The following is a 17,558-nucleotide window of genomic DNA, read 5'->3' as shown; positions in this document are numbered from 1 at the left end:
CAGATCCAATCAATGACTTTTGTGCCATCAACGCTACAGATTCGGAGGCATAGATATTCCGGAAACTTCAATATAGTCAAATATGTAGGCTTATGCAATATGTCGTTTTATGCTATTAACACAGATGATGCGAGTTTATTCGCAGATTCATCCTTTTTGTTTTTAGCGATTTTGAATTTGTATTACATCGATGTACTCTTATCGATTTGAATGAATGATTAATAAAAAAATAAAAAAAGTTATCTTATAAAATTATTCTTCATTACTCCGTAATAAGGTATATCGATCAGAAGAATAAATGAATCAGCAAATGTGAATTCCAATATAATTGATATTTGGTCATTTGGTGTCTCACTCACACATATATAAACTTTAAATTTCAGCATGTACCTATCTTCCAAGAAAATTTTATATTCTTCAAGTTTAAGAAAATCTTTTCATTTTTTTTTTATATTGGTAGAGAATTGTTTCAAATTGATTTTAAGAATGATGCTTCCCAAAGGTTTGAAAGAATAAAATGTTAACATGTGCCCTTCTCTAGGGGCATGTTAAAGGAAACAAAATAAAAATAATATTTTGAAACTTGTATATTATAAACCTTTTCATTGTTTTTTCATTAGTCTATTTGGATCGATACACTTTTTATTACGTCAATATAATAGAATCGTACACTTGTGAGGGTATTAACAATAACCACACTAGGAGGCCAATAAAAAAACATTACCCTATGGATGATAGCTTTAATTTATTTATTTTTTTTAAAAAAAGTGTAGTCACTAGTCTCTTCTTCGATGCATTATTTTTACAAATAGTTTTTCATTATTCTTCCCTAATATTTCTCTTTTGATATGTTTTAGTTGTCAATCATGAAAGGTTAAAAGAGATATAAAAAATATATATTGAAAGTAAAGTGATGAATTGAGTGATCGCTAGAGATAAACATGACACATCGGTGTACCTAAAAGACATTTAACAATAATTCCTATTTATTGAATATATGGTTTCTTGCAACTCTTAATTAAGTGCTAAAAAGTATTTAATTAAATTGACAAAACATAGAAACTTTTTTATAAAGAGATCAAACAACTTTATTTAGTACATGCAAAGGAGGGAAACATGACTCTAATTCCATGTTTTTTGCATGCTTTGATCATCTTTCTTTCTCTATTTCTTATTGCAACCAAAATTGGTAAGCCAATTTTCACACCATTTTCAAATATCTAATATATCTTATATAAAATATTTTATCACATTTCCATAATATTTATTTTGTTCTTATTTGATATTGTAGGTTCTATTCCCTGCTCCAAAACTGCTGATTGTCCATCAAATATGTGCGACGGTGCTCCTCGAGTTCCATGGTGCGTTGATTTTTATTGTGAGTGTATGTAAGTGTAACAATTAATTTGAAAAATAATTCTATTGTTTTTAGGTACAAAAAAGTGAACAACAAACAAATATAATTTTGTTATGTGTAATTGTATGATTTCATTTTTACGTCGTAATGTTAATTAATACTTTTTCTCATATTTTTGTTTTCCTAACCTTTCAATTTCTTTGAAAAACTCAAATGTGTATTGTTATATTATATATATATATATATATATATATATATATATATATATATATATATATATTAGTATGCATTTAAATAATCATTAAAAAGGGCTATATATATATATATAAGTTATTCAAAACAAATTTGTGTTATATTGTTATTCTTGCGCCAAAAAGCACAATTAAGATTTTTTTTAATGTTAATAATCTAGCTTATAGCTTATTGATTTAACTAGCAAGTTTATTGGATAAAATTAGTCTAAGGATTTTTTTATATACTTTTTCAAGTAGCATTTGAACTTATAATTTATAATTTTTATATGGACCAAACTTATGTATAATGGATTATACATAGTTTTTACTGTGTTAGATACATGAAGGTGGTTATTATTATTTAAAAACAGTTTTCTTTATTTTTTTAATTAAAAAATATAAAAAACTACATTTTTTTGAGAGGAACAGAAAAAACTTCACCCAAAGCAATGTATATAAGTTTTCTCCTTTTTATATTTCTTCTATTTTTAACATTATTATTTTCATTTTACGACTTATTTTAAAAAAAAATTAAATGAAATAACTACCCTTTATATATTCTATATCTAAACTACAAGTTACGGTTACTGCACCCACATACTTCTTCGTCTTGGACAAAATAATATCATGATGCTTTCATTGTGATGGCTACAATTCTAACAATTTCAATAATGATAATAAATCTATAGAATTTATTCTTATTTGCCTATTAATTTTTGACTTAATTGCATATTTGGTCCTTATGTTTATTTTAGGTTTCAATTTGGTCTCTTATGTTTAAAAAGTTTCAAGTTGGTCATTTTGATCAAATTTTTGTTTAAATCATCTACGTAGCTAATGGATTTGCGCACACGAACAACTTAGGAGAAATTAACTCAAAATTTAATAAAAAAGACGAACTTACTGTTGAAATCAATAATATAAGGGACCAACTTAAAACTTTTAAAAATAAGAGACCAAATTATAACCTAAAATAAACATAGGGGACTAAATATGTCATTAAACCTTAATTTTTTAAGAATCCTAAAAGAAAAACGTCAAGAGCATCAAATCAAACATGACGGGCAAATCAATCCAACATTGATTTTTTATATATACATACACATACATATATATGAGCAAAAATTTTCTATTGAAACTTCATCAAAGTTTTGACAATTAATACCATCATTGTTTCATTAGTCAGCTAGTTAATTCATTTTGTTAATTAGTTAAGTTTGTTAATTGCTTGACTAATAAGTTAACCACTATAAATAGTTGTAATCACTTTGTTTTCATTTCCTTAAAGAGAATGATGATTACAATCATGCTCACCTTGTTATTCTTCCATTCCATTTACTTTTCTTATGTCGCAAGAATGATTTGTTGCGCTAGCATCGAGAGCTTAGGGTTGAAATATGGGAAACACGAGAGATTGTAAGGAACAAATAAGTGAATTCGTAAGGTTCATCCAAGCAATCATGAATGGGAACAACAATTTTTTATGGTGTCAATTGGGAAAGGTGGGGTGCAATGATGAAGGCGCTATTTGGAGCTCAACATGTGTTTAAAAGGGTTCATAATTGGTGAACATATCATTGAGAAAATTATTGAGAACCTCGGCTCCTCAATTTGATTTCATTGTCATCGCAATTGAGGAATAAAAGAATGTGAGTACCACGAAGATAAACGAATTGTAAGTTTTCTTAGAAACTCACGAACTTGGGGTAATTGAAAGAGGAACGGAAAGATTATTTCAACAAGCACCGCAAACTTAAATCACCAATAAAGATGGTAATGACAAGAAGAAGTTGAAGAAAGGTAAAAGAAAAATCCAAAAGTGGAAATTGGTCTAATTGCAAAGGAAAGACACATCCATAATAGACATATCGAAATTATTGTGCGTCAAATCTAGTGCTTCATTTGTAAGAAATGTGGACAATATGATATTGAGTGTTCCATGGAAGAGGCAAGAAGAGTGAAAATAATGAAAAAGAAGCTAATATGAACACTCGCTATCACTTGATATGAATGAGCACTAGGAATGATTTAAAAAATTGGATGCTACCAAGAATAGGGGTGGGCATGGTTCGGTTTTGGAAGAAAACCGAACCGAACTGAACTAAACTGTTTTTAAAATTCATAATAACCGAACTGAACTGATTGTCTTTCGAACTGAACCGAACCGAAATGTTAAAATGGTTCGGTTTTATAGTTTTAAATCAAACCATAACTAATTTTTCACTAAAAATAACTGAACCATTAAGCCAAACCGAACCGAACCAAACTGATAATCATGAACCGAACTGAACTGTTTCAGTTCAGTTTTAAAACTGTTAGTTATGGTTTAGTTTTTTTTTGTTTGGCGGTTCGGTTTGGTTTTTGGATTTTTTTGCCCACCCCTAATGTCCAAGAATACAAATTTGAGGCTTGCATGTAGGGGTCTAATCAGTTCGGTATGGACCAATTCAGTCAAAAAAATGTCCTAACCGATGAAATCTATGAGTTTGGTTTGGTTCAATTTTTCCGTATTTTCATAAATGGAAGATGGGTGGAGATAACCGAACCCAATCAGATAAGGCACCATCAGCAGCGCACATGAGAAAAGGCCAAGGAGAAGGTGCCTGACCAGTGTCGGAGGGTTAAGGAAGTTGGTGACTAGGGAAGCTGGCAACTGAAGTCCCGATGAACGGCGGCCGTAACCATAACGGTCGTAATGTAGTGAAATTTCTTGTCGGGTAAGTTACGACCCGCACGAAAGGCGATTTGCTCCCATAGTTCGATCCTTCACATTAAAACGCTGGAATTGGGGTTATATTTTCTACTCCTATCGAAAATTGGTACATGTACAAACATCAAAAACTTATTTAACTCTTACAATGATACAATGCCTAAATATAGCATTACTCTTGATTTGCTTAAACATGATATATCAATCAAAAGAAAAAATGAATCAAACAAACATTAATTTCTCACTCACAAATACATTTTTTTAACCAAACATATATATCGTTGAATTGTATATATCCCCTTCCTCTTTTTTCTTTTATGTGTTTGTCCTAAACTCTTTTAAATTCTATACTTCATATTCCAACCCCTACATTGTACAAGTAAACCCATAACCTCATTTGGATGAAACTCAAGAAAACAAAAGCCCAAATAAACTCATTTGGATGAAACCCATAACCTCACAAACCTAAACATAAATGCAAAAATAAAAATTGCAATTACCATAATAACCATATCAATTACTTTCTCTCTCTTCAACTTTCTCTCTATTTTCTCTCTCTTCATCAAACAAAATTCCTCAAATCCACTCTTCATTTTCTCAACATCCACTTTCTTCCTCTCACCATTTTCCATCACTTCTTGTAAAATCCCCAAACTATCCCTCCCAATCAAATGTCTTCCGTACATATCCTCCATACTTAAACTCACTTCCCTCACGTGCATTTCACCCCCAGATTTACCACAACACGTGACCTTTACCGTGCACTGCACTAATCCCATAACCACAGCGTATAAAACCTCTAACTCATCCGTTAACCAATGACGTGTAACTGTTACCGGTAACCGGCTAGACAAATTCACCGAACGCTTACGTGTCGGTGAAATAATAATCCAGCTTAAACTTAAATTATTTTCAAGCCATTCAACGACGTCGTTTTGGTCGAATTTTATTTGCGTTTGAATAATCTCGTTTGGTTCGAGAATTTCAATCCATAAAGGTGAACATAAAAACCATCCCTTATGTGTTTCTGTTTTGAGAACTTTTGAAAAGACGGGTTTACCCTTATAGTATAAATCAACGGCGGAGATCAATTCTTTCAACGGTGATGGCGATGAAGAATCATCCGGTGGTGTTGAAGCGGAGGAGTAATGGATGGAGGGGAAAGAGTCGGAGAAAATGGAACGGTGAGAGTTTGGGAAAGTGGAGATGAGAGATTTGGTTAGAGTATCGTTGAGAGAAGGCCACGTGGTGGTGGTGATTTTTTGCCAGAGGTGGTTTTGAGTGCAGAGATTGTGGAGGTGGGAGGTGGTGGAGGCGGCGGAGGTGAGAGTTGTGCCGTCGAGACGCGTGAGGATGTGTGATTGGATTATGTCTGGGTGGATTGTGGTGATTGGTGAGTTTGTTGAATTTGATGAATCCATATAATGAAATTTGTATTGTGTTGAATATTTGGAAGGGTTTTAGTAATAGTAATGTATGAGAAATGAAAGTGTGAGTGTGAGGAGGGGAAAGACGAAAGAGTGGTGGGTTTTATATAGGAGAAATAATTGATTCATTTTTCCAAGTTGAGAAAAATATAAATTATTTATACGGTATCTAGTTTACATGATTGGGTATAATACTTTAGTAAAATTTATTTATAGTTTAAATTTATTTTAATATAAATTAATATAAAAATATGACGGTTATTCTCGTGAGTTTAGTTCAGTTGATAGAGACATCACATATATAATATGTAGGAGCTATGATTGGAACCTCGGACTTTTATTTACTTTTAAGGTGAAATTTTTAGTCACTATGCTACTAAAAAAATTATATATATATATATAAGAGATAAATTACACACGAACAAAAGACAGACAGACAACACCAAGCTGATGGTTAGTATAAAATTTAAAAAATGAGTTAAATATGTTTTAAGTTCCTACATTTTGGCGGACTTCTAAAAATAGTCCATGCATTTTTTATATTATATTTTTAATCCTCGCGTTTTTGTGATTTTTAACATTGGTCCTTAATGTGAAATTACGATTGACTAGACACATGAAAAATGTCATATAAATGTCACGCAACTCATTTAATGCTTACTCTTACGCATTCATGTCATTAAATAAGTCTGTGTAGTATCTATGTGACATTTTTCGTCTGTTCAATCAACTAAAATTTGATAGTAGATTAATGTTGGAAACGGAATAAACATAAGAGACTAAAATTACTGTTACGGTGAAAGGTAGGATTACGATTATATAAAATTAAAAGTGTTATGGTGAGAGGTAGGAGGAGGAGGAGGAGGGGTTAGGAGAGGGACTCGTGATTTGCGTGTTAACTGTGAAGTGCAGTAGTCAAGATTCAAAACTGGCTTTTCTTTTTTGTTTTTAGTGAAAGTCAATTCTGGCTTGTTTTTTAACTAGTAATAGTATATTAGGAATAATTTATAGTTGACGTAATCTCGTTACCACAATAATAATATTCAAATCCCTCTTCGTTTAATGGAAATTTGGAATTATGTAAAAGATATGGAGTATTTCCTTTTGTTAGAAGCTTCTTTAATGAAATGTTCAAGTCAAGATTTTATTATTATAGATAAACATTAACATCTTATCTTGCTTTTTTCGACTCAACATCTTATCTTACTTAATTAATGATTTCTGATCTTTTTTAGAATTTGTTGGATATGCATGCACTAACTTTTCTTTCTTTTTAAGTAAGGAAATAAAGATTGGAAGAATAGTCCCATGAACTCAGATTAGTTGGTAATAGATATCGCATTTTATATTTAGGGGTTCGAGTTCGAACTTCATATACCTAGTACTCATTGTAAAACATCAATAAAATATTAGAAAAGATGCTTAAAAAAAAAAAAAATTTAGAAGGGACATTTGAATTATTAATAATAGAGAATTTTTTCTTTTGAGAGAACAATTAAGGGAGGTTGATAACCCCAGCAAATCAGACTACTTAGCCCGAGTTAATAAGTGTCACTAAATACTGTACCTATGAGAGAAAAAAATTGGGGTGGGTCGGCCATGAGCATCTCCGCCCTTAAACGGGAGAAATTAGAGTACTTAGAGCACATTAATTCAATGGTGAACTTCACTTATATCATATTTTATGAGTTTCATTAGATCCAAAACAACTCATTTGTTTTTACTCTAATAGTGTAACTCTAAAGACAGAAAATTTTGAGTGGTCACAATGATTTACTCATTTTATTTGATCACACGTACTTAATTGATACAAGGTAGAAAGAGAAAATACAATTAATGTGAAATTTTGAAATAATTAAGTGATACATATTTTAATGTGAATGTGATTGATATTACCTTGATTATAGTCCAATTGTCACCCCGACTTCCATCAAGTTCTTAATAGTTGTTTTCACCGGCCATTGGTCATGAATTTGGGTGCTTATCGGTATTTTTGGTCTTGTTTCTAAGAAAAGATGGGGAAATTTTAATTTTTCACAGACGATGCCACTGATCTTACCTTGATCAGAGTCGACCTTTGTCAGGTGGTGCTTTTCTCCCATTTCGGTGAATAGGAAGAGGGTTTTGTACTTGCAGGTGCCCCGACGCTCATGTTAGTAAGAGTGTAAAGCAAATTTTTTAAGAGTAAGAATAATCTACTTGGCTCCTCTACATGAGAGGAGTATAGATAGCCTCCGACGTTGGGCCAAGACCATTAATGAGGGTATTAACGTCATCAATGACTGTCAGAAAACGGTCGAGGAGCTTTGATGGGCAGTAAATACTCATCATTCTGATGTCGAACATTACAATATGATCTTGGCCTACTATGTTTTGGGCCGTGCTCAACAGTTGAGGAGGAAGATTTCCTCAGCTGTTTGGGCCGAAGGCCCAGTCCAGATACAGTGATCAAATGAAGTAACTCAATATCTATGAGTATATAAGTTTCTCTCTAAATAACTCATTAAATCTCACAATTTAAGTTATATATCAATATTTTATAAAATAAAAAATGTACGGTAATTTGTGAGGCAAGTGGTGAGGTGGGGGAGAGAATTCAGTGAAATCTCCACCCTTTATTTTTTCACCACTTATAATTATAATTATTAAGAAATTGAATCAATGGATGAATAAGTACAATTGAGGATATCTAGTGAAAAACACACCAGAGACAACTCTCTCCCGGTGAGGTGAATGTGGTCGACTGAGGCAGGTTGATGTGGACCAATGAAAGCCCCCCATTTCATACGTAAAACTAAGCTGGCTCATCCTATCCTAATTAATTTCATTAGTAGTAGTAGTAATATAGTAATTAACGAGGCATCTCCATTGTCAACCAATTAGCCGATTTTACCAAACTAGTAGCGGGTCATGAAACTCTTAATCACTAACCAAATTACAACTATTAAGAACTAACCCTTATCCAACTAGTATTAATCAACTTAAACAATTAGCTATTAGTTTGCTAAACACAAATTGTGACATGTTGACAACTAGCTAATTGTTGATTGAACAATGAGAAAAAGTGCATTAGATTTGCATCATCTCTCAACTTGAGTTAATAGCCAGGTCAATTAAAGTTGTCATTATTCTTAGGTCCACCAAAATCTTACTTTCAGAAAAACGTTTTCATTTTTGGACGGAGGAGCTTTCATAAAAGCGTTTATTTGTTGTTTCTTTTTTTGACTCACACTTTCATAAAATTGATTCAACGATACACACCATCTAATTTTATTTTTTTTAGTTTAATGGACATAAGTTCAGATAGAGTGAAAAAAAAATTTTACACACTCAATCAATAAGAATGCTTCAATCTTTCATGTCATATCAAGAAAGTGGAGTTAAGTGAACTGACGTGACGGAAAGCATGATTGTGATTGGTTGACAGTGTAAAATTATTTTACACGTCTGTACGTAATTTTACACTATTTGTGCATTTTTTTTTTTTTTTATAATACTCGCACATCTATTATTACCACTTACTACTATAGTATATTTTTTATAAAAACGTTTTATGCCTGCTTTTTGAAATACAGTAATATATTATTATTTATATATACAATAATTGCTTTAAAGATTTAAATATTTACCGACAATAAATTGGTCCAAGTAGTAATTGTCTTAGTCCCCTTAAGCATACGGTCAAGAGTTCGATTTTTGACTCATGCGTACGAAAAAAATTCGGTTGGGAGAGGAGAATTCACTTTGTGTGCCCCACAGCTCATCGAAGGAGATTAGTTATTGTTAACAGCATTGGAAATTTGGAAATATACACTAATTTGCATCAGAAAATTTGAGCAATGAATGTTAAATGAATTTTAATCTCATCTTAAAAATTACTGTAGTTTTTTTTTTTTGACTTATCTTAAAAATTAGTTTAAAGGGTGAACGAATTAAATCTTTAATTATATTGTTCTCTCGGTGCATTTATAAATGTTAAATGAACTTTAATCTTTAATTACATTGCTCTCTCGGTACATTTATAAATGTTAAATGAACTTTAATCTCATTCTAAAAATTAGTTTAAAGGGTAAAAGAATTTAATCACAAATATACACTGTTTTTTTACAAGAACAAATATACACTTCTTTTTTTTTACGAATGCACAAATATACACTTAGCATCCGGAAAATTTGAGCAATGCGAAACTCTAAATAAACTAAAAACAATTCAACAATAAGTACTCTTTCAAAAAAAAAAATAAATCCATGTATACAAATAATCTTTTATCACATAAAGTGGTGACCTTTCTATTGAAATTGAAATAAAAGAAAGGGAAAATGAAATGTTGGACTTTAGCCATGTGGAAAGTGGAACATTACCATCTCCAATTAATTAATAATAGAAGAATGTTAACTTGTGCTCTTAAGGCACATGTTAAGGAAGCAAAAATAGAAATTATTAAATGCTAATTTGTGCATTTTGACTTTTGAAGCATTAAATTTCTTGTATCATTAAATGTTAAATTTCTATTTTGGTATATCTTAAGGGCACATGTTAACGAGACCCTTAATAATAATAATCGATAAGACATATAGATAATGGTTAGAGTATTGATTTAGTCAACAAAAAAGTTATTTCATTAAAAAATAAAATTTAAATTTTTCTTAAACAATTTGTCATTAATTTTTTTTATTACATAAGTTACTTAATTGAAAGTTGAAATTAGTCATACGAATTGAATTATTGTAGTACAGTTTATATTAATTAATTTGGTATTCACATCCACTAACAAGAGACTTTGGATATATAGGGACGTAATTTTCATTGTTGTAGTTGATAGTTGGGGGGTTAATTGAGTACGTTTTGGACACTTTTTTCTTCTTCTTCCAAATACCCGTAGTCCATCAACTGTGCAATTTGCACCCAATTTGATTTATTTATTATCTAAGAAAACAACGTGCCCCATCGTCCACCTACATATATAGATATAGATACACACTAGTAGTGGTATACTACAGTATCATCTTATGTAATTGCATGCATGTACATATTATATATCAACATTATGATTTTAATTAATGTAGTCACAAAATATAAAATATATTTATTTTTATACCGCAATCAATTATATGCTCGACTATTTGAGATTAAAATCAAAGTGATTGTGGGATAAAAAAATTATATATTTTAATTTTTAAAAGTAAAGCACTAAAAATGAATTTTTACTTAAAGATTAATTTTTCTTTCAAATAATTTGTAACAAATGAGCCCGTCATGGTCACACGGTTCTAACTTTAGTTTGTTTGAAATTTGTTGGTTGTAAGTTAAGTGTAAATTCTATTATAAAGTAAATACTATGTAAAGTTGATGGTATTATAAATTAAATTTATAAAAAAAATCTTGCAGTCAAATTTCACCTATTTGGTATGGTATTTTTTGGTGGTTGGATGTTGAGTTGGTGCCTCGTTATTTTGGGTTGTTGAGGGTTTCTTGGACATAGGTAAGAAAGATAGGTTAAGGTGGTTGATAATTTGGCATACTATTGTGTCGACTATCTGAAACTCCCGAAATGATGTATTCTTTTTGGAAGAGACATTTTTTGTCGAGTGTCTGGTTGATAGGTTGAATGGTTCATTCTATGAGTAGGGTATTCACCCTACTTTCTGCTGGAACCGATAGAGTTTTGTGGGGTGTGGATTTGGGTCGATGGATCTGGTGGATTGGAGGTCATCTTGTTGCTTTATCCTACCTCGTAGTTGATCCTTACCCTTCTCTCTGAGGGTCTTCATCTTTCGGCGGTGACGTTGAGGTGCTAATTTTCAGAGGTGACGTTAAGGTGCTAATTTTGTTTGTTGTTGTTGTGCCTTCTTGTTTTCTTGCATACACTTCGTGACGTGAAGTGAAGGTTTTAGATATAGAATGTTTTATGTCTGATCCTTCTACATGAGAAGAGTTTATATAGTCTCCAGTGCAGAGCCAAAACCATTAACCTGAGGACGAATACAACGTCTTCGTCATTGATGATTGTCGAAATAACGACTGAGAAGCCATGATTGACTTTAAATGTCAATCATTCTGATGTTGGTTGTTATGGAAGGTTGGCTTCCTTGACAAATGGAAAGAAGAATACGACCTTGAGCCTACATCATACTGATAATATAGTAATAAAAAAATATTTAGGGAGGCATGTTGTCACTTGTCGTTACATATAAATCAAGTCCATTATTTTATTTTTTTTATGTATAAAATCCATTATTAAACTCTTAATAATGGCTCCGGAGGATAAACAATCATAGCCATAGGCAAAGTGTTCATATATTGACTTTATTTCTGGCATGCAATATTATACCAGTCACTTTTAAAATTTATTATTGTTTATTGAAATCTTTTAAAATTTTAATTAATGGTGCATATTAAAATTCACTAAATTAAGATTAAGATTTTTTTTTATAATCAAAATTTATTATAAGGGAGTACAAAGGGGTACTCAAACCCTTACAAACTTAAGATTAAAATGTATTTAAGAATATTTTGATACCTGCTTTGTCACTTTTTGCATTTCTATTCCATTTAAGGTATTAATCACTACATTGCATATAGAGGATAAAAAAAGAGACAAGACGGCTTTCCTACTTTGCACTTGCTTTCATACATTGTCTTGTCTAATCTTATGATCTAATCACATTTAAATGTTTGGTTTAGGTTAACAATCCTAATCTCACTTTATTATCAGCACTGTTGTAACCCTTTTCCTCTTTGTGCTAAGCAGGTATCAGAAGTTGACACGGTCTGAAATTATTTTGTCTGAGAGAATGAATCCAAACCACATCTATTTTTCTATTTTATGTCTCTTTAATATTTATATTTAATTAAAAGATTATATTAATATAAATTGACCAAATAATAATCATAATAATTAAAAGTTAAACGGATCGATAGCTATGTTTTGTATGTATTATTATTATGCACAACATTTAAAGCTATCCATTTTTTTTTAATAAGAGTTAAATTAACGAACTAAATGAGGGATAGTAGCACTCCTCACAATAAAAAAATTAGAAGAGTATACAAAAAATTACAATCAGGATTAATTAAAACTGGAGAGAAATGAGCATCAAATCTCTTTTTGGCTAGTAAATCCGCACATGAGTTAACCTCTCTGAAACAATGTTGAATAGTGACACTTCAATTCGGAAGATTTTGTAGATTAAAAACCTCTTCTAGGAGAGGTTTGAGATAAGATATGGGGGTAGAACGATTGAGAACAACAGCTACAACAAGGCAAGTTTGGAAGAGTTGCATGAAAATTTAAACTCCCTTCCAAAGTTACAACAATGTCTAACTGCATTTCACAGTAGCCATGCAAAATGGAGAGGGGCCATGAAACATAATGGCAGGTGAAGAAATTCACTTGAAGTATCTTAGTTGCAAACAACTTATTAAATAATGGAAAGGGAAAGAAAGGTGTTGATTGAATCTAATGAGAACACCACCATCACAACACACAACTCACAAGTAGGACCTGAATCTGATGTGCAATTCACATATTAGCAACCAGGCGTCTAGCGCAAATGTTTGGTGCACAGTGTGCGTGAGTGTTGTAAATCTCAATGTAGCAAGTTTAATTCCTACTAATCAAAAAAGTCAAAAACTGAAGCAGAAAATAAATGAGCTCACACTGAACAAAAACAAATACAAGGAGAAAACTAACAGGTGAGTCAGAATCAAAATTTGTAGGTTTATATCGGCATATTTCGACATGATATCACTAATCCCATGTTGATGGCCCTCCTATTCCGATTTCTGTTACTGGAGATGATAGAGACTCCGTATTATGCATTTTCGCACTCTTAACCTTGACAGGTAAGGTCTCTATGCTGCTGATCGGTTTCAAATCCTTAGGCACTTGGTCCTGTAATTTCTTTTCACCACCACGATTTAGATTGTCTACATCATCAATGTTAAAAAGGTCCATAAATGAAGTTTCTGCATCATCAATAATATCACATTCACTTTGTTTCTCATCCTTTTTATTCTTCTTTTTCTTCTCAGTCCTATCAAAATTTTCCTCAAGAGCCAAAGCTTTGTCTGTGGGCTTGGCATCCTTTCTTACCTTTTTCTTAGTTGACTTATTCTCCGTGTCAGGATCAACAGAACTTTCAAGTTTGTCTTTCTTTCTATCTCCATTATCCTTGTTATGACCTGTATTTTCCTTATCTTGGACCCCGCCTTCCTTCTCAGATACATCAACAGTTTTCTTTCTCTTTTTACCAGACTTTCTCTCGTCAGCAGCTTCAAGATGATCATCCTCATTTTGACCTTCATTATCTAATGAAAAATCATGAGCATCATCGACCATGTGACCTTTCTCGTTCTTGGTATCTTTATCTAAAGGTTTGGCATTGAATACTTGTAGCTTTGGCAGTGCATTCTTAATCTGTAACATTATACCATATTAGTTTAAGGATGAAATTTAAAATCGCATAAACTAGCATTATGAACCAAAAAAAAAACAGGAGATCACCTTTCTTGTAACTTTCTCCTTTGCAGCAACAGGATTTCCTTGTAAATTGAGATTTCTCAGATTGGTGAGTAATTTGAGTACCTACAGTTGCAATACAAGGCAAAGGTTGGTGGTTAAGAGTACTAGACAACAATGAAATGTTGTTGAAAGATTCCAAATATGCACAGTTGACAAACCTTAACTTCTGACCAATTTGTGATCACATTATTCCCCAAATCTAAGTTCCGAAGCTTCGAATTGTGCTTTAATTCTTCTGGGAGACACTGAAATCCAAAAGTTCGAACAATAATGTAAACAATATAAAGCAAAATATTCTAAAGAAACAAAGCCACAAGGTAAGTATGATAATGAATGCACTGCATTGAACATTCCAAAAATATGTAGAATCAAAAAGCAAAGTCACGGATTTAAAGCACACCTTAATATCATTATGAGCAAGACGAAGCTCTGTCAATTCAACGCAAGAACTGAGGGAAGTGTCAATACCCTGAAGCTCACAATGAGAAAGGGAAAGCTGGAACCAGAAGAGGTATTATGAGTAATCAAAATACAATAGAGATAACTAATGATCACTAGAAGAGGTCAAAAGCTTGGGGCACCCTTTACCTTTGTGATGGATTTCACCTTCTTCAGAGCCTCACCAATTTTACCGATGGGATTTTTGGACAGAACTACAGAAATTGGAGATATTTAAATATTATTCAATTTGGAACATGAAACCACTAGTTAGATATTATATGGCCAAAAATAGTTTGCAATACTAAGATACAAAAGACGCAGAGCGAACAAGTGTGTCTGTGTAGTGTGTTGTATGTATGAAAAAAAATTAACAACTGTATCTTGATAAACCTCCTCTTCTAATAAACCCCTTGGGAATTAGGATCTATCAGGTAATTTTGGTATACATATACTTCCAGCTTTCAAACTCTTGTTTTCAAGTATTATTTTCAAATTCAAGTGCACCATTTCATAAATGGATAAAAACTAAGCAGCAATCAAAACAAATACGTAGCCTGTGGTGATGAAAGCACGGTATCAAAGGCATATCAGTCGCTAAAGTCTAAAAAATAGTGGATAACAGAATGTTATCCTACTAGGGCAGAAAATGACTTTAAAAAAATGCAAAACAGAATTAGTCATACCAATAGTATTCAACTCTTTCATCTGATCAAGTTTGCAAATGGAGGTAATCTCATTATCTGCAGAAAACAAAATCAAACGTGAGTAAGAGTAAAAAATAGAATGATATTCACTACTAATATTTTTCACACTGCTCTAAGTTCAACATAGTCAGAAATCTTACCATTCAAAATCAGTGCACGGAGGGTAGTAAGTGACCCAATCTCATCCATAGATTTAAGTTTATTTTTTCCTGCATTGAGTACCTGGTTCACATATTCATATGAAAGTGACTCTTACATTCAGAAGTAAGTTGTTGATTTTTATTACAAAACAAATACTAAGCAGAGATCGATCGTTTGACACAAAATAAGTTCAGTTCATTATCTGAACATTTGACGTGGAAACAACAAGCACAAGAAAAAGAGTGAAGTGAAGAACCACCAATTCGGAAAAGAACTCGATAGAATGCAACTCTTTGTACAACGGTAACAGTTAACAGCAGTATTCAGACTCTAAGTGTAACACACTTTATTACACATTCAGCATGAAATGTGAGATGAAAGGATTCTACTTTCTAACAAATATATAATCTCAAAACCTATAAAGTTGAGCACATGGAAATACCTCTATATTTACAATAAAGATACTCACAACATGTATATAACACGATATACATTAAGTACACCCAAATATACCACCACTGGCAAAATGAGACAGTTTATTCATCAGAAACTAAACAATTCAATCCCGTCGCCAAGATAAATGCTATAAACCATTTGAAATAAGTTTCATTAGTGAAGCTACCGAGCTACAATCACAATCACAACAATCTCAACTCGGGCATATCATTCGAAATTTTAAATCTTTAGGGACGAAAAAGTGCGAAAAAAATCTTCAAGGACTAAAGACGAAATTCTGGAAAACTATAGGGACCAAAAACATATTTAACCCAAATAATAAATAAAGCTATTAACAAAGCAGCTACTTACAGTGAGTTTAGTAAGACCTTGAATTCCTTCTAAGCTTTCTAATTTGTTTTCCACAACTGATAGCCATTTCAAATTAATGCATGCCCTCAATCCCTATTGCAGCATTCAAATCAAATATGCTTATAAAATTTTCTTAATTTTCAAAAAAAATTAAAAGACCTAAGAAATAAATTACCTCAAGTGAAGTGAGATTATTGAACTTTAGGTCAAGCTTTTCCAATTTATTGAAGCTGGATAAGCATGAAACCTGGGTAATTAACAAAAATTAAAAAAGTTAATATTTTTTAGGGTTTTAAGATGAAAGGGTTAGAGAAAAGAAAAGGGGGTGGATGGAAATTGGAAAGTTATTACATCGGAAAGAGCTTTGTGAGTGAGGTGAAGACTGGAAATTGAATTTGGATCGGCGGCATTGTTGTCGTTCAATACCTGCTCTGAGCTCAAACGAGTCATTGCTTCCTCTCACTTCACTCATTCAACAACACGTAGTGAGTGTAATAAGCTTCTAAACCTTTAACCTAAAGAATTATTAACTGCTCGCTCGGTCCGAACATATAACGGAAAATTGGTCAAAAAAAAGTTTGTATTTGGTTAAAAATTTAGACTAAATACATCAACTTTGTTTGACCAATTTTCCCTTATATTTTGAGACGGATAGAGTAATAATTAATAATTGTTTCAAAAGCTTCATGAAAGAAAGAAAACCCCTATAACTTTCATTTCCTTATTTATTTTTTGTTGGGACACTTGTCCGATACGCGTCATATGAGTGTCTTACAGGTGTCGGACACCAATCGAAAATGTGTCAAAGTAAAGGAAAAATTGACTTTTTTGGACACCGGTCAAAGCTATTTGACACATGTCGTATGAGTGTCATACGAGTGTCGGATACCGACACGTGTCAGACACCATGACACACCTAATCATAGAGGTGTCCGTGCTTCATAGCCTTCGTTATTATTGAATTAAAAAAATGGTGATTTTTTAAATGACATAATTTAATTATGAAAAAATATCAACATCGATAAAAAAATTTAAATTCCATTTTTTTTATAACAAGAGAGAGAGAGAGCAAAAAGAACTAGTATGTCATAAAAAATGACACCCGTAAAACATCCACTAATTGCGCTCAAGAGAGACAATGCACCATGACAAGAGATCTCATCTCATATGATTAACTCCTAACTTGACAAGAATATCCGCATACAGTTGCATTC

At 32.0% G+C, this 17,558-nt stretch overlaps 2 protein-coding genes and 1 long non-coding RNA gene across 3 annotated transcripts; 1 reads left to right on the top strand and 2 right to left on the bottom strand.

Annotated features, from left to right (window-relative positions):
- The first annotated feature begins 968 nt into the window (after positions 1-968).
- LOC123899394 lies at positions 969-1,527 on the top strand. Its single transcript, XR_006805577.1, has 2 exons — positions 969-1,189; positions 1,292-1,527. It is a non-coding gene; the product is annotated as an uncharacterized LOC123899394 (long non-coding RNA).
- Positions 1,528-4,518: 2,991 nt separating this feature from the next.
- LOC123899501 (probable F-box protein At2g36090) lies at positions 4,519-5,849 on the bottom strand. Its single transcript, XM_045950648.1, has one exon. The coding sequence runs from the start codon at positions 5,719-5,721 to the stop codon at positions 4,735-4,737; it is 987 nt and encodes a 328-aa protein (XP_045806604.1). The 5' UTR covers positions 5,722-5,849; the 3' UTR covers positions 4,519-4,734.
- A 7,275-nt stretch (positions 5,850-13,124) lies between these two features.
- Positions 13,125-16,861, bottom strand: LOC123898348 (dynein axonemal assembly factor 1 homolog). The gene is made up of 10 exons (XM_045949278.1): positions 16,696-16,861; positions 16,520-16,591; positions 16,345-16,437; positions 15,537-15,618; positions 15,376-15,432; positions 14,840-14,904; positions 14,652-14,747; positions 14,410-14,496; positions 14,234-14,314; positions 13,125-14,146 (listed from the first exon to the last, which is right to left on the bottom strand). The coding sequence occupies exons 1-10, from the start codon at positions 16,792-16,794 to the stop codon at positions 13,478-13,480; spliced, it is 1,401 nt and encodes a 466-aa protein (XP_045805234.1). The 5' UTR covers positions 16,795-16,861; the 3' UTR covers positions 13,125-13,477.
- Positions 16,862-17,558: the final 697 nt, after the last annotated feature.

Source organism: Trifolium pratense, linkage group LG7 (assembly GCF_020283565.1).
Source record: "Trifolium pratense cultivar HEN17-A07 linkage group LG7, ARS_RC_1.1, whole genome shotgun sequence".
NCBI classification, from domain to species: domain Eukaryota; kingdom Viridiplantae; phylum Streptophyta; class Magnoliopsida; order Fabales; family Fabaceae; genus Trifolium; species Trifolium pratense.
This window is presented reverse-complemented; position numbering and strand designations above follow the sequence as displayed.

Coding starts and splice junctions, on each gene's coding strand:
- LOC123899501 (XM_045950648.1), bottom strand. CDS start 5,721: ATGGATTCATCAAATTCAACAAACTCACCAATCACCACAATCCACCCA.
- LOC123898348 (XM_045949278.1), bottom strand. CDS start 16,794: ATGACTCGTTTGAGCTCAGAGCAGGTATTGAACGACAACAATGCCGCC. Junction 14,497..14,651: donor TTGCTCATAATGATATTAAG/GTGTGCTTTAAA, acceptor TTTGGATTTCAG/TGTCTCCCAGAAGAATTAAA. Junction 14,315..14,409: donor CAAATTGGTCAGAAGTTAAG/GTTTGTCAACTG, acceptor TTGCAACTGTAG/GTACTCAAATTACTCACCAA.